Source organism: Phyllostomus hastatus, unplaced genomic scaffold (genome assembly GCF_019186645.2).
Source record: "Phyllostomus hastatus isolate PE091 unplaced genomic scaffold, TTU_PhHast_1.1 phas_contig_81, whole genome shotgun sequence".
Classification (NCBI taxonomy): domain Eukaryota; kingdom Metazoa; phylum Chordata; class Mammalia; order Chiroptera; family Phyllostomidae; genus Phyllostomus; species Phyllostomus hastatus.
In genome coordinates, this window is record NW_025333962.1 from 46,038 (window position 1) to 68,739 (window position 22,702).

General features: G+C 42.3%; 2 protein-coding genes across 2 annotated transcripts; one reads left to right on the forward strand and one right to left on the reverse strand.

The window, feature by feature from the left end:
• Nucleotides 1–10,428: 10,428 nt before the first annotated feature.
• Nucleotides 10,429–15,572, reverse strand: LOC123826542 (guanine nucleotide-binding protein G(I)/G(S)/G(O) subunit gamma-5-like). Its single transcript, XM_045850515.1, has 2 exons — nt 15,563–15,572; nt 10,429–10,649 (listed from the first exon to the last, which is right to left on the reverse strand). Exons 1-2 carry the CDS (start codon nt 15,570–15,572, stop codon nt 10,429–10,431), a joined length of 231 nt encoding a protein of 76 aa, XP_045706471.1.
• A 5,582-nt stretch (nt 15,573–21,154) lies between these two features.
• Nucleotides 21,155–22,111, forward strand: LOC123826592 (olfactory receptor 2B11). The gene has a single exon (XM_045850584.1). The coding sequence runs from the start codon at nt 21,155–21,157 to the stop codon at nt 22,109–22,111; it is 957 nt and encodes a 318-aa protein (XP_045706540.1).
• Nucleotides 22,112–22,702: the final 591 nt, after the last annotated feature.

Sequence of the window (22,702 nt, forward strand, 5' to 3'; positions counted from 1 at the left end):
ACAAAAAAGATTTGTGCAGTGCATGGGGAAGATGCTGTGACTGATGCAAAGTTTCTTGGTACTATTGACATTTTGGCCAAGTAAGTCTTTGCTGTGGCTGTCTTATGCATTGGAAGCTGTTTATCAGCACCCCTGGCCTCTACCCACTAGAAGCAAATAGCAGGAGATACCCGACATACTCAAAATATCCCAATCAATAAAGATACTGGTGAAAATGAAAAATGTGCCTTTTATTTTACAGAAAAACCTAAGTGGATTTTTTGGCCAACCCAGTAGTATGGTCTCATATCAGGTAGTGTGATTCCTCCAACTTTGTTCATCTTTGTCAAGATTGCTGTGGCTACTGGGGGTTTTCTGTGGTTCCATATAAATTTTTGGAGCATTTGTCCTGCTTCTGTGAAATACGCCTTTGGTATCATGATAGGAATCGTGTTGAATCTACAGATTGCTTTGGGTGTGGACATTTTAATGGTGTTAATTATTTCTTTCCTTGAACATGGTATGTGCTTCCACTTATTTGTATCTTCCTCAATTTTCTTTCTTCAGTGTCTTATAATTTTCCAAGTACTGATCTATTACACACTTGGTTAAATTTACTCCTAGTTATTTTATTTTTAGTGCAATTGTAAATGGGATTGTTTTCTTAATTTCCTTCTCTGATAGTTTATTAGTGGTGTATAAAAACACAAGTGATTTCTCAATATTTATTTTGTATCCTGCTATTTCACTGAATTCACTGATCAGTTCTAGTAGTGTCTTGGTGGAATCTTTAGACTTCTCTATGTTCAGCATCATGTCATCTGTAACTAATGACAGTTTTTTTATTCTTCACCCAAGGATATGTTTATTGATTTGAGAGGGGGTGGAAGAGAGAGTGAGAGTGAGAGAGAGAGAGAGAGGGAGGGAGGGAGGGAGGGAGGGAGGGAGAGAAGGAGAAAGAAATATTGGTTGCCTCCCACCTTTTGGTGTGTGGGATGATGCTCCAACCAGCTGAGCCACCCGACCAGGGCAGTTAAAGGCTTTTCTAAAAAAAACTAAAGATAGCCAAAATGCTAACGGGTTCAATCCCCAGTCAGGGCGCATACGGGAGGCAAATGATTCAAATGATCCATCTCTCTCTCTCTCTACCTGTCTCTCTCTCTCTCTGTCTCTGTCTCTCTGTCCCTGGTGCCTTTCCTCTCTCTCTCTGAAATTCATTTTAAAAAGCATATTCTTGGGTGAAGATTAAAGAAACAACTGAAGATAAATCAGTGAAGCAATCACAAAACTCAGTCCTACTTCAGATACTACATGAAAATCTGAACTGAGGCACATTAAACCTCAGACCTCTCCCATCGGCGTACATTTGAGCTTCTGCAGTAGATATCCTTTCTCAGGATCCTATAGGCCTTTTTACACGCTCCCTAATGGCATACCAAAAATAGCAATGGCACAAAAACAACCTATTTTCAGTCCAGCTAAACTTGGTTTTAAAAAACCCTTCCCCAAAGCAAGCATCTTATTTTCTAGTTGGTGGACAGATTTTTTTTTTCAAAATATCTTTGTATACTTGGCATTTTGTAAGAGAGGCAGAGCGGTGAGGGGGCTCGGATCCTCACACATTCATTTCTCATGAAGCTTTACTTTTCCTGATAGAGTTCAAAGTTCAGAGGCATTACCCAAAATAGTGTAATGAGACACTTTGGAAAGGCATAAAATACTGTGTCACACCACTATGTCTAGGTTGAGTACATTTCTGTTTGATCTCAATGCTTCTCACTCCACTCACGATCAGGAACATTCTATGAAATTGTGTAGTACATGGCTACTTTTGGATTTTGCTTGCCAAGGATTCCGCTGGAGTTTTAACCACAACTTGTGAGTCAAAGATATGACATCACACACATCAAGCTGCATCGCTGGTCTGAAAAGTGTTACGATAAACAAGCAGGTAAGAGAAGACAAACTGTGGCTAGGTGTTTCATCCACAATTTATGCCTCTATTAGAACTCATCACATCACTGAAATTATTCCAGTCTACACTCTAAGTGTCAAAGCCCTGAGTCTATCTAGAAGGATTCTTTGGGGGGAAATGTTGCCACTTAGCAGTCAGCTAACACATCAGCCTGACTTCTGATTGAAGGGGTCACTGCCTGTTTAACTAAAATTAAAAATCTAAGAAATTTTTCATCAGATTTGGCCATTAATCATCATATGCTAATTTCAAGCTAAGTGAGAATCCACTGTTTTACTCATCAAGGCTAAAATCCAATAGTTATGACACAGCTAAGGAAAGTTGGCTTGTTCGCACTGTACTGCTTTTTGAAGATTATTGTATTAACTGTGTACACAAGAAGCTAACCTGCTTCCCAAACTCACACAGCACAGGGGCCACAAACATGCCCTGGAGTGTTGGCAGGGACTGCCTGTCAAAGTGACAGCTACACAGAGGTGTCAGACAATTATTGTGAAAGCAAACAAGTATGTATCCCCAATCCCTTTTTCTTGATGTTTTTAGACTAAATTCAGAGAATTAATTAAACCTTTTTCAGGTACTCCCACCAAAATAAATAATTGCATATATTTATCACTATAACTTCCACTGAGACATCATATTATGGCAAATGACTTTCCCATACCTGCTATTATTAAAAATAAACTGTACCTTGTTCTAGCCCCCCCACCCACCCCCGCCACATGACTGGTAGAATTCATGGCACCAAGAAATCAAAGAATGTCTTAACCTGTAGTCTTTCTTAAACAATATGACCTTGTTAGTAAAATATTTGATGTATTACTTTATAAAAATCAAGACTGTTCTCCAACCTTATGAAAGTGTGTAAAGTCAGTTCATTCCATAATGGGAAAACCAATTCTTGGTGACACTTTCTGTTTACAGGAAAGTTAATCACTCTAAACATGTCCTAATTTTGTGCTCCATACAACTGTAATTTTCACAGTGCTGCCTATAATTTCATATTTAACCGGTTGATGTTGTACAAGCAGGCAGGGCTTCTATACTGGCTTGTGGAGATTTTTTATTCTTTAAAAGATAAATTATAAATCATACAGATGGAATATGTGTTAGAGTTTATACTTCCCCCCACCCCTCCCATCTTTTTTTTCCTGCAATGAGAATGGCAGGAAAAGATATGCAGGGTATCAGAGACAATTTTTTAAAAACAAAACTCTACTTAAGACAGTTTTGTTTTGATATAGGGAAAAAATAGTTATTGAACTCAGGCTTTTGTGCCTCTGCTTGGCAGGAAAAAAAAACAATTTTTTTTTGGATGCAAAATACAATGCATCCAAATTATCCTATGTAATGATCAAAACCAGTTAAGAAAATAAGTTTAATGAACACATGCCTGTTATAGAAAACTTGAGAAATACTACAAAGTATTCAGAAAGATGAAACTCATTTCTAATTCCTGCACCCCATAATACCACTGAGCTGCACTGCCCAGAGCAAGGCTCTGGTTTAAGGCAAACCAGTGTTTGCTTTTTTCCTCCAGTCTTTATTAAAGCCAAGTCCTCCTGCCCACAGCTCCCGGCAGGGCAGAAGCAGCTGGGCCTGGGAGGGGAATAAAGATACACATCCCAGGGATGTACCAGGAGCCAGGCCCCAGCCATGTGGGGCCCCCTGGCCCTTTCTGAGGATCCTGTCCCACAGAGATAGGAGAGAGACCAGAGAAGCAGGACCACTGCCCTCCTTACCATGCCACCCCCACCCCCCTCACCCATGCAGGTTAATTCCTATCACCACAGTCTAGGCCCTTTGCCCACCCACCACTATTTACTGTGCCTCCTACTCTCAGCCCTCAGCAGCCTGGCTGGTGGCTCTCAGCCCCAAGGCCACGTCTGCCTAAAAAAAAGGAACAAGGTCTAAAAAGGAAGCAGTTGCTTCAAATTGGTTTTCTGGCTCCATTCACCCTGACCCAAGAGGCATTAAGGCAGGGAGTTCTCATGTGAGCCACGCCTCAGCTGCCTGCCCAGTTGTCCCCAATGGCCCATCCTGGAGAGTTGGGTGCAGGCCAGGTATGGACCTGGCACAGTTAGTCCCTGGGTTTGTCACTGAGCTAGGGGGCTCAGGTCCAGGCCCCCAAAGGCCCACAGTGGTGGTCCACTGTGCAGACTGCCCACTCTGTGCAACGGGCATCCAAGCAGAGCCACTCCCTGCCTCCAGTGTAAAATGATGACAGAAGCAGAGTTAAAGGGACCTGCAGATGTCCCAAGGCCCTGACTGTGAAATGTGAGAAATGGTCCTGCCACCACCCTCAGTCACATGAAACTTGGTTATTAAATCTAAGTGAGTGTGGGGCTTGGAAGGACAGGGCCTCGAATGTCCACTTGCTCCAGAAGAGGAGGCAGCCCAGGGGTTGAAGGCTGGGCTCCAGGCCCCCAAGGATCTCTAAGCATGCCACCTCCAGAGCCAGAGGTGAGCACCAGAGGACTCAAGGGCAGGCCGAGACTAAAGTGAGCAGTGCAACTAGCATCTGGCCCATCTCAGGGCTCAAGTAGGGTGAGAAGAGTAGGTAACTCACAAGAATAAGACTTCAAACTCCCTGGGGACCTACAAACACCTTCAACCGACCTGCCCCAGGACACTGATTTTGGTTTCCAGCTTTTGCTTCTCCACCTGATCCTTAGGTCATACAACAGATGGAAATAAACATCCACCGTCCACATTTGGAATGAAAGCTTTCCCAGCTCCCTGGGTTAGGGAGGACCATCATCCTTTGGAAACCCACAGGCTTCCCCTGCTTCCTCGCAACTCCCCTGCAGTTTCAAAATGACCAGAGGATCCCTAAATCTCCCACCAAGGGATGGAGGAAGTTGGCAGCAAACCACAGGTCTCACAGGACTCACGAACACAGGGTAGGTAGACCATGCTTGGCTCTCCACCGAGCCACCCTCCCCTTGGGGCCAGGCCTTCCCCTGCCTCACTGTAAAACCCAGGCACAAGCTCATTGGGCACCTGTCCTGCATGCCACCCAAGTTGGAACCAAATAAAATAAATCACTTCTCACGCCATTCAATATTCAATTTGATGAAGGCAAGGACTTACAACCAAGATTACTCTGCCTAGCAAAGCTGTCATTTTGAATCAAGGGACAGATAAAGAGCTTCATGGACAAGAAAAAGCTAAAGGAGTTTAGCACCACCAAACCAGTGTTACATGAAATGTTAAATGTTCTTCTTTAAAAAGAAAAAAAAAAGATTAAAAATGTGAAGAATAAATACGTATCTGTCAACAATTGATTCTTTAAAAAATAAACAAATAAGCAGTACAGAAAAACACTCCCAGACACAGAACATTTTGATGGTTGCCCAAAGGGAGCAGGGTTGGGGGGATGGGTTTAAAAGGTGAGGGGGTGAAGAAGTACAAATTGGTAGTTAGTGGTAGTTAGAGACTAGTCAGGAGGATGAAAATGTCACATAGGGAATAGTCAGTAATGTAATAATTATGTATTGTGTCAGGGATATGAGATTTATCAGGATGATCACTTAGTAAGTTACATAATGTCTAATCACTAGGTTGTGGACCTGAATCTAATAAAATATTGTATGTCAACTGTAATTTAAAAATAAAAAATAATTTAAAGTCAAAAAAGAAATAAGCTATACCTATGGACCAGTAGTCCTGATTAAATCAGGAGCAAAAATTCTCAACAAAATGTTAGCAAACCAAATTCAACAGTACATTAGGAAGATGATTTGCCATGATCAAGTGAAATTTATCTCTGGCATGCAAAGATGGTTCAACATACACAAATCAATACATACAATATCATGTGACTATCTTAATTGATTCATGAAAGAATTAGACAAGAAGTCAACACTTTTTATGATAAAATATCTGAACAAATTTGAAATAGAAGGAACATACTTCAATATAATAAAAGCCTTTACAACATACCCACAACCAGCATCATACTCAATGGTAAAAACTTGCAAGCTTTTCCTCTAAGATCAGGAAGAAGACCGGGTTGCCCACTCTGACCTCTACCATTCGACATAGTACTGGAAGTCCTAGCCAAATCAATCAGACTAAAGTAATAATAATAAAAACCAGAAGGCATCCAAACAAAAAAGGTAAAAAGCAAAATTATATTCATTTCCAAGTGACGTTATCTTGTATATGTAACAAAAAAACCCCCCACAAAACCCACAAAAACCCTAAACACTCTACCAAAAATGGTAGAATTGGTTTTTAAAAACTAAATAGAATTTTTTATCCTAAAATTTCTATAGAACCACAAAGAGTTCCAAATAATCAAAACAATTTTTTTCAAATTGTATTTATTTATTTTTAGAGGGAGAGAAAAGTGGAGAGAATGAGAGAGAGAGAGAAACATCCATCAACTGCCTCTCTTATTATGCACCTCTATAGTGGCCTGAACCTGGCAAGCCAGGCATGTGCTCAGACTGAGGAATTGACCCAGAGACCTTTTACTTTGTGAGATGACACCCAACCAATGGGTGACCTAACCAGCCACACTGGTTAGGGATCGAAACAATCTTTAATTAAAAAATAACAAACCCCAAGCCGTCACACTTCTTATTTCAAATATATTACAAAGGTATAGTCATAAAAACAGTGGGATAATAATGGCATAAAAACAGACATACAGACCATTGAAACAGAACAGAGGGCCTGAAAACAAACCCATAATAATAAATTAGGGGAAATAGTATGTCTACTGATCATTTTTAAATATAAATAAAATGATGCATGTGTACCACATGCAAATTTGTACTTTAATACTTCTAGAAGTGAGCTCATGTTTGTTTCTGAAGTGGAAAATATTATTTTCAAGCAACATTAATATAGAACCTTGTAATACTATAAAAAACTATATGTTGACTGAGGAAGTTCTTACTCAAAGTTAATTGGCATGATACAAGGTGAGTACTGAAAACATGGTGGGGATGGGGAACACAAATAAAGTGTATGATTATCTAACTGCTATGCTGTATACCTGAAACTAATACAAAATAATATGGAATGTAAACTGTAATTGACAAAACCAAGATAATTGGCAAATCCCACATACTGTTAAAAAATGTTATTCTCTTGTTCAAAGGATTCTGACTTCATTATCAAACCGTTTCATTAACAGTTTGATTTTTTGCCTCAAAAGAAATTTTTGCAACTCTTGCTATTTATATCTCTCCCTTTTCTTGCTTGAATTTGTCATCACTGGCAGTCTGATAGGAACCCAGACTCCCGTATGTAAAGTGTGGGTATTCTGCAGTCTCTTCAACCAACTGCCTAAATGTGACCAAGAGAAGGCAGGAAAGGTGTTGTAGATCTGCTGAATGTGGAGGAGAGAATGCCTCTTTTTGTGAATTAAATTTGGGTTGTTTTTTCAATAAAATAGGGTAAATATAGAAGAAAATGTGTGCAGATTAAATATGGGCTTAGGCTCAAGTATGAAAACATTGGGAAAATCCTCTCTCCAACCTGAGCTTTCATCAGCTTATCCCCAGCCCCCCAGAGTGTGGGAGTCCCTGCAGTCAGTTAGGTGTTCAAAAACAAAGCTCGCCAGTTTCATCTTCTCTGAAGTTCTCTGAAGAGTGATGATGATAGATACATGAGAAGAATGGAATAAAACAGTGGCTTTATGGTGTGGGAAAAGAAGATTTAAAGAAAAACAGTATTGTGAAATACAGTGTTTCATAAAGATGCTGTAAAGTTCTCAAGGTCAAGAAAATATAACTCAGTTTACCTAAAGAGCTACTCAAATTTCTACAGAAGTAATGAGTTTATGTTTCATACATACTGCTTTACACGTAATTAACCATGTAATTTTTAACAAAAGCTCCCCTATGATGGACATCAGTCTGTCATTCTGCACAGAGGCACAGAGACTCTATTTCAGTCTATTCTGTGACAATTTTATTCTTTCCAGGTCTTTCCCTCAGCTCACTCAGGCATATTATCCAGGGCAAAAATTTTTCTAGAGACAATAAATTAGGAGTAGAAATCCCTCTAGAATATTTCTTTCTACACATATAGCCCCTAAACTAATTACCTAGTAGCTCAGGTCTCAAAGGACCCAAGAGAATAAATCATAGGAGGCCCTCCAACATCAGTAAGCTCTCTCTCTTGTGGCTGAGCTCAGGTTGGTCCTGCCCCTCTCTCTGTGAAATTCTAGACCCTCTGAAGAGAACCTGAATCTTCCCAACTCAGCTCATAACTCCCCAAGGGCCAGCTCCTTACCCCTCTATCTCCTCCTTAGTTCACCTCAAGGGAAAATGGGTGGGAGGGGGGAGGGGCCAGGCTACTTATGTTTACCATTATTTAGCACAATTTATTATGTGCAAATAATGTGTAAAGTAAGTGTGATAGTTCTGGATTTACAGTTGAAAAAAAAGAAGGCTAACTAAACCATATAGGGCTCCATAACTGTTTAAAAAAATGGGAGGCAGGATTTGACTACTATGGCCTTGTAGTATAGTGTAATATCAGGTATTATGATCCCTCCAACTTTGTTCTTCTTTCTCAAGATGGCTGAGGCTATTCAGGGTCTTTTTTGGTTCCATATACCTCTTTGAAACATTGGTTCTAGACCTGTGAGGTAGGCCATTGGTATTTTAATAGAAATTGCATTGACTCTATAGATCGCTCTGGTAGTATGGACATTTTAATGATGTTAATTCTTCCAGTCTGTGAACACAATATATGCTTTCACTTATTTATATCTTCCCCAATTTATTTCTTCAGTGTCCTATAGTTTTCAAGCACAAGTTTTTTACCTTCTTGGTCAAATATGTTCCCAGGTACCTTAATTTTTTTATTGTTGTTGCAATAGTAAATGAGATTTTTTTAAGTCTCTCTTTCTGATAGTTCATTATTGGAATATAAAAATGCCACTGATTTCCTGCTACTTTTCTGAATTTGTTTATTAGCTCTGATAGCATTTTAGTAGGGTCCTGAGGTTTTTCTGTATACAGTATCTTGTCATCTGCAAATAACGGACCATTTTACTTCCTCCTTCCAATTTGGATGCCTTTTATTTCTCATTGTTCTCTGATTTCTGTGGCTGGGATTTCCAGCGCTATGCAGAGTAAGAGTGGTGAAAGCAGACATCCCTTTCTTATTCCCAACCTTAAGGAAAATGCTTTTAGTTTTTTGGCCATTGAGTATGATGTTGGCTGTGGGTTTGTCACATATGGCTTTTATTACATTGTGGTATGATTTCTCTATTCTCACTTTACTGAGAGTTTTTCTCATAAATGGGTGCTAGATTTTATCAAATGCTTCTCCTGCATCTATTGCTATGATCATGTGGTTTTTATTCTTCATTTTGTTTATGTGGTGTACCAAGTTTATTGATTTGTGGATATTGTACCAACCTTGCATTCCTGGAATAAATCATACCTGATGATGGTGTATGATCTTTTTAATGTATTTCTGGATCCAGTTTGCTACTATTTTGTCAAAGATGTTACCATCTATGTTCATCAGGGATATTGGCCTGTAATTTTTTCCTTTTTTGCAGTGTCTTTACTTAGTTTTGGAATTAGGATAATGCTGACCTCATAAAATGATCTTGGGAGTTTCCCCCCTCTTGAATTCTTAAAAATAGTTTAAGAAGGATTGGTGTTAGTTCTTCTTTAAATGTTTGGTAAAATTCACCTGTGAAGCCATCACTCTGGGACTTATATTTGTAGGGAGTTTTTTAATTACATTCAGTTTCACTAGTTGCAATTGAGATTCTCTGATTCTTGCTGATTAATTTTGGGAGATTGTATGTTTCTAGGAGCTTATCCATTTCATCCTGATTGTCCAATTTGTTGTCATACAGTTGTCTGTAATATATTTGGTATTAGTTGTTACTCCTCCTGTTTCATTTCTGATTTATTTATTTGTGTCCTTTGTTTCTTGTTGAGTCTGGCTAAAAGTTTTCAAAGAACCAGCTCTTGTTTTTTTCAATCTTTTGTATTTTTGTAGTCTCAGTGTCATTTATTCCCTCTCTGATGTTCATTACTTCCTTTCTTCTACTTACTCTGGGCTTTTCTTGTTGTTATTTTTCCAATCCTTTTAGGTGTAGAGTTCGAGTGTTTATGTGAGATTTTTCTATCTTCTTTAGGTAGGGCTATAAGGCTATGAGCTTCTCTCTCAGGGCTGCTTTTGCTGTGTCCTATAGATTTTGATTTGTTGTGTGTTCATTTTCATTTGGTTCCAGTTAGTTGGGGTTTTTTCATACTAAGTATTTATTTGTATGCTGCTGCCAGTGTATATAAAATAATCATCCTTGTGAAATAGGAATTCATGAAAATTCAGAAAGGTAGATGTTAAGGACTGACAAAAGCAGAAGTTTGTACAGTGTGGCATGTGTTACAGGGATAAGTTTTTTGTACAGGCTTCAAATTTAGCTCTCTTTGAATGCTCACTGGTTCATGAAAAGTGGTTTAGAACACCTTCAAAGATTCATTTCACTACAAAAAGGAACAGACTTTCTGGAGTCTGAAGGGATTGGTAGTTGAAGATACTCCAGTCAGCAGGGGGTCATATTGAGCATTCTCCAGACAGAACTGTTTCAAGTCTGCAGCTGCCTGGAAAACCTTCACAGAGTTCAGCCCTACCTCCAGCCAGAGCTGTTGACCCACTTTCTTCATAGCGGTGACACCAGAGGAACCAGACTTGGTGCACACAAAAGCTGGGCCAATTTATCAGTAGTGGGTTCAGGGGACCAGATGGCTGGGGAACAAAGCAAGGGGTGGGGCTTGGAACTTTGTCTCCTGGTTCCACATAGTTTTTTATTTGTTTTTTGATCTCAAACGTAACCCATTCATTGTTTAATCACATGCTATTTAGCCTCCATGTATTTGAATATTTTTTTCATTTTTTTTTACAGTTGATTTCTAGTTTTATGCCAGTTAGATCCCAGAAGATGCTTAATATGATGTCAATCTTCTTGAATTTGTTAAGACTTGTGTTGGGCCTTAACCTGTGGTCTATCTTTAAAAAGGTATCATGCTCACTTGAAAAGCATGTATATTTTGCTAAGTTGGAGGGGAAATGTTCTGTAAATATCAATTAGATCAATCTGATACAGTAAGTGATACAAAGTCACCATTTCTTTGTTGATTCTCTGTCTGGAAGATCTATCCATTGACATCAGTGGGGGTGTTTAAGTCCCCTACTGTGACCATTGCTGTTAATCTGTCCCTTAAAGTCCACCAAGAGTTTTCTTTATATATGTTAGTACTTCTATACTGGGTGCATATATATTCACAAGGGTTATATCCTCTTGTTGAATCAATCCCTTTAGCGTTATGTAGTGACCTTCTTTGTCTCTTGTTAATGGCTTTGTTTACATTTTCATGCAGTTTTTTCTATCCCTTAACATTCAGTCTATGTGTATCTCTTATTCTGAGATGGGTCCCTTATATACAAAATATAAGAGTCCAACACAAGTAATGCCCCTTTTTATTACAAAATCTTTTGTTACAAAAATCATAAGCATGTAATCCTGTAACATAACAGTATCACACTCAAGCACACCATATGACATTTTAGGTGAAATGTTCATAACTATAAATTATTACACCCATATTATTACCCTACCAACCGTACTCAGGCAGGCAGCGTTATTTCTCCTAGACCCTGTGTATGGGTCCTATTTTCTTATCCATGCAACTACCACATGTCTTTTTGATTGGAGCATTTAATTGATTTACATTTAAAGTTATTATTCATAGGTACTTATTTATTGCCATTTTTATTCTTTATGCCTATGTTCCTCTCTATATATTTCTTCTTCTTAAAACAGTCCCTTCAACATTTCTTGCAATGCTTGATTGGTGGTATTGAACTCCTTTAGACTTTTTTTTTCTTTTTTTGGTGTGGTAAGATCTTTATCTCACCTTCAATTTTAAATGTTAGCCTTGCTGGATAGAATTATCTTGGTTTTAGATCATTGCTTTTTTATCCTTTAATACTGCATGCCATTCCCTTCTGGCCTGTAGTGCTTCTGTTGAGACATCAGCTGAAAGCCTTGTGGGAACTCCCTTATAGGCAACTAACTGCCTCTCCCTTGCTGTGTTGGAGATTTCTCTTTGTCTTTAAACTTTGCCCTTTTAATTATGATGTGTCTTGGTGGGGGTCTCTTTGGGTTCATGTTAATTGGAACTCTTTATGCTTCCTGAACTTGTGTGACTTTTTCCTTCACCAGGTTAAGAAAGTTTTCTGTGGTTATTTCTTCAAACAGGTTCTCTATCACTTACTCTCCCTCACTTCTCCTCCTGGTACCTCTATAATGGAGATATGTTTCATGTTGTCCCAAAGATCCCTTAAACTATCTTCCTGCTCTTTTAAAAATTATTTTATTGTTGTTCAATTACAGTTGTCTGCATTTACCTCCCACCCCAGCCATCCCCATCTCTCTCCCCTGATTCCACCCCCTCTTGGTTTTGTCCATGTGTCCTTTATACTTGTTCCTCAAAACCTTTCCACCTTTTCCCCATTATCCCCTCCTACCTTCTCTCTGGTTACCATCAGATTGTTCTTAATTCCAATGTCTCTGGTTATATTTTGCTTGCTTGTTTGCTTTGTTGATTATGTTCTAGTTAAAGGTGAAATTATACAGTATTTGTCCCTCACCACCTGGCCTATATCACTTAGCATAATGCTATCCAATTCCATTCATGTTGTCACAAAGGGTAGGAGCTCCTTCTTTCTTTCTGCTGCATATTATTCCGTCTTGTAAATGTACTATAGTTTCTTCATCCATTCATTTACTGATGTGCATTTATGATGCTTCCAGCACTTGGCTATTGTGAATTGTGCTGCTATAAACATTGGGGTGCATAGGTTCTTTTGAATTGGTGTTTCCAGGTTCTTAGGATATAATCCCAGCAGTGGAATTAGAGCAAGGGGCACAAAGGAAAGAATAAGTAAATGGAACCTCATCAAATTAAAAACCCTCTTCATGACTAAAGAAAACAGCTTTGGAGTGAAAAGAGAACCAGCTACAGGGGAAAACATATTTGCCAATGATACCTCCGATAAGGGTTTGATCTCCAAAATATATAAAGAACTCATGTGACTCCACCCCAGGAAGACATACAACCCAGTTAAAAAATGTGCAAAGGACTTGAACAGACACTTCTCAAGGAAGACATACAGAGGGCCAAGAGGCATAGGAAAAAAAACTCAGCATCACTAGCCATCAGAGAGATGCAAATTAAAACCACCATGAGATACTGGTGAGAACGACCACCATAAAGAAAGCAACAAACAACAAGTATTGGAAAGAATGTAGAGAAAAGGGAACCCTAGGGCACTGTTGATGGGAATACAGACTGGTGAAGCCACTGTGGAAAACAGTATGGAATTTCCTCAGAAAACTAAAAAATGGAACTGCCTTTTGACTGAGCAATACCACTGCCAGGATTATATCCTAAGAACCCTGAAATACCTGAACCCTGAATCCTGAATCTATAAGAACCTATTCCCCACAATGTTCATAGCAGCACAATTTACAATAACCAAGTGCTGGAAGAAACATAAGTAAACATCAGTAATAAATGAATGGATCAAAAACCTATGGTACATTTACAAGATGGAATACTATGCAGCAGAAAGAAAAAAGAAGCTCCTACCCTTTGCAACAGCATGGATGCAACTGGAGAGCACTATGCTAAATGAAGGAAGCCAGGAGGTGAGGGACAAATATCATTGGGTCTCACCTTTAACTGGAACCTAGTCAAAAAACATACAAAGAAGCAAAATATAACCAGAGACATTGGAATTAAGAGCAATCTGATGGTAACCAGAGGGAAGGTGGGAGTGGATATGAGTGGGAAAGTGGTGAAGGGTTTTGAGGAACAAGTGTAAAGGACACATGAACAAAACCAAGAGGGGGTGGAATCAGGGGAGAGAGGTGCAGATGGCTGGGGTGGGGCAGGAGTGGTGGGGGGTAAATACAGACAACTGCACTTGAACAACAACAACAAAAATACCCAAAATTTATAAAGAACTTTAAAAACTGAACATGAAAAAATAATCCAATTAAAAATTGAGCAGTGGGCCTGAATAGGCCCTTCTCCAAAGAAGACATACAGTTGGCCAACAGACATATGAAAAGATGCTCAATGTCACTAGTCATCAGAGAAATGCAAATTAAAACCACTCTGACATATTGCCTCACACCTGTCAGAATGGCAACCATTTATAAACCAACAGACAACAAGTCAACAAACCCTGTGCACTGCTGACAGGAATGCAGATTGGTGAAGCTACTGTGGAAAGCAGTATGGAGTTTCTTCAAAAAGTTAAAAATAGAGCTTTCTTTTGACACAGCAATACTATTTCTGGGAATTTATCTGAAGAAAGCCAAAACTCTAATTTGAAAGAATATATGCACCACCATGTTCACCGTAACGTTACTTACAATAGCCAGGATTTGGAAGCAGGCCAAGTGTCCATCAGTAGATGAGTGTATAAAACAGATATGGTATATTTACACAAGAGAATACTAGTCAGTTATAAAATAGAAAAAAAATTCACATTGTTGACAACTTGGATGAACCTGGAGAACATTACGCCAAGAGAAATAAGCCAGTCAGAGAAAGATGGGGACCATAGGATTTCACTCATATGTGGAATTTAAGGAACACACTGAACTAACAAGAAATACACCAGACTCCAAGATGGAGAGCAGGCTGTCAGCTCTGGGGGTAGGGGGTGGGGAGTAGAGAGATTGAACAAAAAAGAAAAAGGACTCATGGAAACAGACAACCCTGTGGTGATTGTGGGGTTAGTGGGGTAGATGGTGGTGGAAGAAGGTATAAAGGGGATAAAATACAGTAAAAATAAACTGTTTTTAAACATTTAAAAAACAAAAATGGAGAAAGGGGGATTGACAATATTTATACAAGATTTCTTAGAATCTAATTCAACTCATTTTCTTCCTGCATCCATCAGGGAAACGAAACTGTAACTCGTATGGTGCCTTGCTATCTGGAGTCGCAGGGACTGCCCTCAGTCTGAGTGGCAGGACAGGTATTTACAAAGAGTGAGGAGGTGCTATAATGTCACCCAAAAGGGACCCTGCATCAGTCTCTGTTACAAGAGTTTCCATCTGCAATAAACCAGCAATTTCTCAGCACAAAACTGTTGGTTCCATCTCGTTTTTTGTTTTTTTTTTCAATGACAAGATACTTTAGCCTTGCTGTCTCTGGAAATGCTCCCAGCTGGATGTCAGGACAGCTCCTAAGGCATGCCACACTGCAGGTCTGGCTCTCTGAGGGAGAGAGCACAGCAGGGCAATGCTGAGAATCAGGGAATTTTCCCACCATTGCCCAGCACAATTTCCCCTCTACGTTTGACGGGTGGCATCTCTCTTCCCTCTAGTCCTGGAGAAGTCTTCCTAAAACCCCAGAATGTAAAAATGAAACAATTGGTATGACTTCACCCGATGCCCACTCAACATCTAGAACTAGAGGCAATGGACGCTCAAGTCGACAGCTGGAGAGGAAAGGAACTGCATGAAGGCATCACAGTTCATGGTGGTCCCTAGTACTAGTATGGGTTCATGAGATTCACAGCTCATGCATTAAGACTTACACCACTTCATGCTGGCTGTCACTAAAGACTCTTCTGTCCCTCCTCTCCATATGACAAACAGAACTGGCACTGAGAGCATTTGTAATCATCAGGAAAAAAAGTCAAAATGATCATTCAGTGCCAGTCACTGTTCTGAGCGCTTAACAAAATCCAGCTCATTCACACTTGCAGAAGCCTGTGAAGGGCAGTGAGCATGCTTCCCGAGCTTCTCTGGTCTGTGCTGGAGACAAAAGGGCTGGCAAGACACAGAGAGGCCAGGTAACCTGCTCAAAGGCACACAGACATGAGTGGCAAACTTGGTGTTGAAGCATACGCAGGGCCCACTTCTGACTGGTGGACGTGCTATACAAGTCACACTTTCACTTTGGCTTTAGAGAAACCCCCACCTACCCTAGAGAGTTAAAAATACAGCATCCTCATTCTTAATTATTGGTTTATTTCCTCTGGTCTTCTAGGATTTGCCATTAATTGCAAGTATACCAAGCTCACACACTACATCAATTAGACCAACTAACCCTCAGATACTAATTAAGCAAAACATCAGGGATAATTTCCCAGCCAGAGGAGAGCAAGGCTTTCCTCTCAATGTCTGGGGGGAAAGAACACAGCCCTTATAGAAATTAATGGAGAGGATGAGGTCAAATTTAATCTGAGGGACAAATTTAAAAGGGAACATGGCATAAGGACAGCTTGTCACCTAAGAAACAACCTCAGAAGTAACCTCTGAGATAATAAGCACATGAGTGCTCTCCACTGTACCAGTCTCTGCAGGTGTTCCAGGGACAAAGGCTGGAGCAGATCCACAGAGCTCACATGTTGCCCAGGCAGAACCCACAGAGCCCTGAGTCACCCCAATGAGCACACTGTGATGGAAGGCAGACATCTCTAGACTGAGAATAGTCTCTCTACGCTGCTCAGAAAGACAGGCTCAGGTAAGGGCAGGGTCCCAGCAGCCTCATCTGAGCAAATAGGTTATGTCTTCCTGGAATACAAAGAGCATTTCTGATGACCCATCCCTAAATGCCCCCTGCCCAACTGTGACCATCATGGCCTGCCTCTGTTCCTTAACCGAGCCCTCTGGGACCATAGAGGTAAGTGCTTAGTCCTCTGCTCCAGACAAGCGAAAGTCTGCACAATGCAGTAGAGGTGGGTCAGGCCAGAGCAGTATGAGCACTGGTCTGTGCTGGAGACCAAGGGGGCAGGGAATGGAGAACAGGTGGGTCAGGGACCAGTGGCTGTGCACCAAGCAGCAGCACGTGTAAAATCATGTACTCCAGGCTAGAAGACAGCAGGAGCAGTACATGCTGTCCCTCCCTCTAGGTAGACCTTGTAACAGTCATCTAGGAGTAACATCTAGGTGTAACGGTCATCAGGAGGGTAGGTGTTGCCCAGGTGTGTGAGGACCCTGAGCCTCATGTCTGTGGCTCCTCGGTGTTTTTCACAGTGCTGAGTCACTGTCATAAAACCAATGTGAAACCCAGCATGGCTGTGAAAATGAGAGAAACAGAGTGAGTAATGCAAACAGTACCCTCCCCAGAGAAAGCAGGCCTTGAACTGAATTTTAGCAGCTAATTGAAATATTTAAAGAACAAAGGCAATGGAGTATGAGAGGAGGAGCCGGCATGTGCAGGAGAGGACTGTCCCTGTCTCAGTGACAGGCGAGGCTTACAGGGGCTGGCAAACTCCTTGTGTGGTTTGTGTCCTATCCTTGGGGTCCTGGAGGCTGACCTGCTGTGTTCCAGCTCCTCCTCCTCTCCTTTCCCTCCCACCACCACCAGAGAGACCCATGGATGAGCTCAGGATGCTACACATTCTAAGTTCTCTGAACGACACAATGTGTAAGGTAGATGCTTGTCTGTAAGGAAATTACAATCTCCACAAGCAGTAAAATTCAACATATTGGAAATTACTAGCAAATGATACAGCACATTATTATGTTTTCCATTAGGCAAGTTCTTAAGTACATGTCAGCTCTACAGGGTGTTTAATGAAAAGTCACACATGTACGTGAGATCATGGGTTACACATCTGTGGCCTGCAAGGAGGTAATGTCTGCCTTGTGTGAACCAGCAATGGGGGCTGCAGTGGCTCAGCCCCCAGATTCATGCCCCAGTGTTGATCTGGAGGAGGACTAAGAACCCAACCCTCTGAAGTTTTAGTCTGCCTGTATCCCTAGTGCCTGGTGCACAGGCTGACAGATGGCACTCCAGTGCTGGCTCACTGCCCTTCTCCCGCTATTTGTTAGGGAGATGTTGTTTAATGTCTGAAATTAAAGCCTTTTGAAAAATTATGCCTCAGTCCCTCATGAACATATAGTTGTCAGTGCTCCTCAAAACCTTTCATGTGGAGACCCCAGGGAATGGTCCATGGTGGGAAATCAACCAGGTTGCTTTCTGAGGAAGCTTCAGGGAGAGTCCAGGTGCCCTGGACAGGCAGGGGACACTCTCGGCAGGGGGATGCAGTGGGCCCAGAGACACAGGGTGAGTGAGAGCAGATCACAGCGAGCAGGGCACAGTGCACATGGTACTTGCAGAACCTTAGTTTGCCAGCATCTTTGTTTTACTCTGATCAGAACTTCTATCCAAGATTCATCTTGTGACCTGAACAGTAGAGACCCACTGCTCGTGAGAAAAACACTTGTTTCTTTTTGTGATGAAAGGGCCCCTGTTAATACTCATGAAGGAAAGTGTTGTCACTATAAGCCTTGTCCTCAGGACCCCACCTCCCTCACCTGCCACACGTATGGCCTCAGCAGTTAAACTGAGCCTGCCCCTCTCATCCGGGTAGCAGATTCAGGCTGAATTTTAGGTGCAAGGGAGAGGTCTTTGGAGACAAGAGGGAATCAAAGCCCATGGCCTCCTCATCATTTTTCCTCCCCATGAGCTTATTTCCAGATTTCCTTTCTTCTTTGTTGGAGCAAATGAGGTGCTCTGTCAAGTGTCAGGCAATAGGATGACATGTCTGCATGTCAAGGGTTCTAAGTCACACAGAGAACAATATACACCACAAGTCTATCCAGGTGTTCACAGCCTGGCCTGCCAGCAGGCTAGCGTAAGGACGGTCAAGAAAGTGACCCAAGGGGTGTAACGGTATCAGAAGAGACTGCCAGGGAACCTCGTGGGAAGAATGCAGTCCCTACTCTCGCCACAGGACTGTTGACAGAGACGGCCTCTTTCTGTGTTAGGTGCCTGGGAGACCCAAGGACAGCTTTGCTCTGAAGCCCTGACTCTGAGAAAGGCAACTGTGCTGTGAAGGTGAGTGATGGCTGGGACAGGGAGGGGACTCCTGCAGGAAGACAGTGGGTGCCAAGGGGTCTGGAGGGTGCTGCCTGCCCAGGAAGGTGGGGGCAAGAATGTGCACAGACGTGCCTAGGCCACAGGCCACTGGTGAAATGCGGTGAGGGAGGAGTAAGATGTTAGAAATCACTTGGCTATTTTGAGTCAGGTTGGCCAGTGCAGAGACAGCAGAGATGAGGCTGAAGGGGCTGGTCCTGGGGATGGTGGCCATGGGTTTGGGCCTTCTGGAGGAATGGGAGGAAGGGTCAAGGGAGTGCAGAGGGTGCATCTAAAGTGGAACTCCCTATGGGAAGGGCTGGATAGTGGTGGGCAGGTGTGTGAGGGGGGGGTGTGTGTGTTGGTGCGCACACACACCCACAAGTGCCTGGTGCACTGAACTGGAAATTATAAAATGCCTCTCTGGGCTTCCCATGCCCCTTTCCTTCTGGTGACATAACTCTCCTCTTTCAAGCCTTCTCTCTGTCTCAGCCATTTGCACTAATGCTTTTTATCAACTGGTTTTTAAAAAGCAAGCTGTTGGAGAGAACAATGGTGAAGAGCTACACCTTAGCTTTCAGTCTTGGCTTTGCTGCTACCTGCTGTGTGAATAAACTAAGGAAGACCAGCTATCATCCCCAAACCACTCTCTGATCACAGTAAAACTGGGGTAAAAGACACACACGTCACTGAGTCATGAAGGGACAAACTCAGATACCTTATGGAGGTGTTATCACAGCACCTGGTTCATGATGAGCACCTAGGAATTTGTAGGATCATGTGTGGACTATATTTACCACTCTTACTTTCTCAGTCCCCTCATCCTTTCATCTTTCCTCATCATCTCTGTAACATTTCCTTTTCTTGCCCAGTTTAGACCCTGAGAAGAAATCTTGGAATCAGAAATTTAAGAAAGAGAAATGACATAATTGCTTTTTAATCTTAAAAAGTGGTCCATTCTGATTTTGCCCTGCCCGGCTCACTAGATTAGAACCAGGGTCCTGTGCTCCCTTTAGAGATAAAATAATCAGAATCTCTAAGATTTACCCTAGACATTTTTAATAGAATAGTGGGAAAAATTACAATAATTGGGTGTTCCACAGGAATAGGGGACTTGCTAGCAAATGGTGTGTAGTTTTGAAACAACAGAGGAAGAAAGGCAATTTGCACATTTTTACCCATTTAAGCCCTGGAGTTAGAGTTGTTTTCAAATAGTCCTAGAGTTCTTGGAAGTGGGTGGGGGCTTGTTGCAGTACCCAACCTGAGCAGAGCTCCACACATTTCATAGTTTGTGCATAAAGCACCAAATAAAAAACTAAAAATGAATCTTTCACAAATGACCTGCAGACAGGATTCAATGTACTTTCAGTCCTACATGACTATATCATCCCCATCATGAACTTGAGGGAGTACAGTCCTGGAGAGAGTGTAGGTGGTTGGAGGCTGAAACCAAATCGCTGTATTTTCCAACTCCAAGCGGAAGCTGTGCAAGGAATTCAAACATCCAAACTGGCCTGGAGGCCATCTGAGCCTTTGGCAGCCAACACCAGGGGCTCTGTTCTTTGTTGCATCAACATCTTTGGCCTTGTGCTCCTAGCCTCTCCTCTGAGGTCACACCAGGTGCCATGGTCAAGACAGGGGTGGGAGTGACTGAGCTCCTCCCCCTGGAGACTCAGAGGGTGTCAGACTGTGCTCTCCTTGCTGCCACATGAAGAGTCAGTGTTGTCTGTGTGTGAGGATCATGGAGGGAGCAACCAGCATGGCACAAGGGGCCAGGGTGTGTTCATAGTAAGGACCCCCCAGTTGCTTACATAGAGCCCTTAAGCTCACCTCATGCCACCTCTCACCTCCCTCCCACCTCCACCTCTAAAATGCAAAACAAGAGAACCTAAGAAAGTGGTAAATTCCTTGTCAATGTGTGTGTAGAGAAAACATAAACATTCCAATGGTGATGGAGCTAGGGCAGACTTTGACCAAATTGGAAGAAAATTGACTACACGCTATGCTTTCATGACAGTAATGTCCCTGTATCATCCAGAAGACTCTAGGACTGAAGCAGGCATGCTCTGCCCTTGTTTCAGGTGCATACATTGAAGTTCAGACAGATTAAAAGGCGTAGTCAAGATCAGAGTAGCAGGGAGAGTGGGACACATCAGCAGCTGTTCTGACCCCACCCCCCATCTCAGCGTCTCCCCAGAAGAAAGCCAGGTGGGAACTGTATGGGGAAGCATAGGCACAGACTGAGGAAGACAATTCCTTTCACAGGTTTCATTCCTTCTGACTTTTTTAATTCATCACAGGTGCCAGAAAATGCCTCACCATGAGAGCTGACAACCAGAGCCTCCTGGGGGTTCCTCCCAAGGACTTCATCCTCCTGGGTGTTTCTGGCAGGCCATGGCTGGAACTCCCTCTCTTTCTGGTCCTCCTGGTGTCCTACATTCTTGCCATGCTGGGAAACATTGCCATCATCCTGGTGTCCCGGCTGGACCCCCAGCTCCACAGCCCCATGTACTTCTTCCTCAGCCACCTTTCCTTCCTAGACCTCTGCTATACCACCACCACAGTCCCCCAGATGCTGGTCAACCTGGGAAGCTCCAGGAAGACTATTAGCTACGGGGGTTGCACAGTACAGTATGCTGTTTTCCACTGGCTGGGATGCACCGAGTGCATCGTGCTGGCTGCCATGGCTCTGGACCGCTACGTGGCCATCTGTGAGCCCCTGCACTATGCCCTCATTATGCACCGCCCTCTCTGTAAGCAGCTCATGGCCATGGCCTGGCTAAGTGGCTTTGGCAACTCCCTGGTTCAGGTAGTCTTGACGGTGCAGTTGCCTTTCTGTGGGCGGCAGGTGCTAGACAACTTCTTCTGTGAGGTGCCAGCTATGATCAAGCTGTCCTGTGCCAACACCACCGTGAATGACACCACACTGGCTGTGCTGGTGGCCTTCTTTGTGTTGGTCCCCCTGGCCCTCATCCTGCTCTCCTATGGCTTCATTGCCCGGGCAGTGCTCCAGATCCAGTCCTCCAAGGCTCGGCACAAGGCTGTTGGGACCTGCTCCTCCCACCTGGCAGTGGTCTCCCTCTTCTACCTTCCTGCCATCTACATGTACCTGCAGCCCCCAGCCAGCTACTCCCAAGAGCAAGGCAAGTTTATCTCCCTCTTCTATTCCATCATCACCCCCACCCTCAATCCCTTCATCTACACCCTGAGGAACAAGGATGTGAAGGGAGCTCTGAGAAAACTACTCACAAAGCTGTGGCATCTCTGCAGAAAGTGAAGACCTGGGCCGGGGTCACCTTGATGGCCACAGACTCAGCAGGTAGGTCATGTGCTCAGAGAACCTTTCACTTTAGGAGCCAATAAGCAAACAATGTACGTTGTTTTAGAGTTGTTTCCGGGTTCCCCCTAATCCTCTGTCCAATACATCTCTCCTCCTGTGTCCTGTGTGGTCACAGCACCTCTGTTCCACCTGTCCCCACAGTGTTTTATTCTAAGAGGCCATATGCTTTTAGAAATTGTTAAAAGAGAATCGGCATTCAATAACTATTTGTTCAGTTATTTAATTCCTAAATATCTGATGCTTTCCCCTTCTAGTCTTGCTATTTTTCTTCTATTTTTCTCCCATTTGCCTCTTTCCATCTTCTCTCTTCCTTTCCCATTACTCCTAACTAAACACAATGTGAAACTTAAACTAATCTTATACTACTTATAATAAATTTGTCTCCTTCACTATAGATTTAAACCTCCATAAATTTTATGAGACTTCAAAAGAAATTCCAAAAATGAAGTAGATTACTTCATCTTCCCATGAACTGAGATGATGTTTCTTTCTGTAGTTCAAATTTTGTTCTATAGGAAGTGTCCTCAC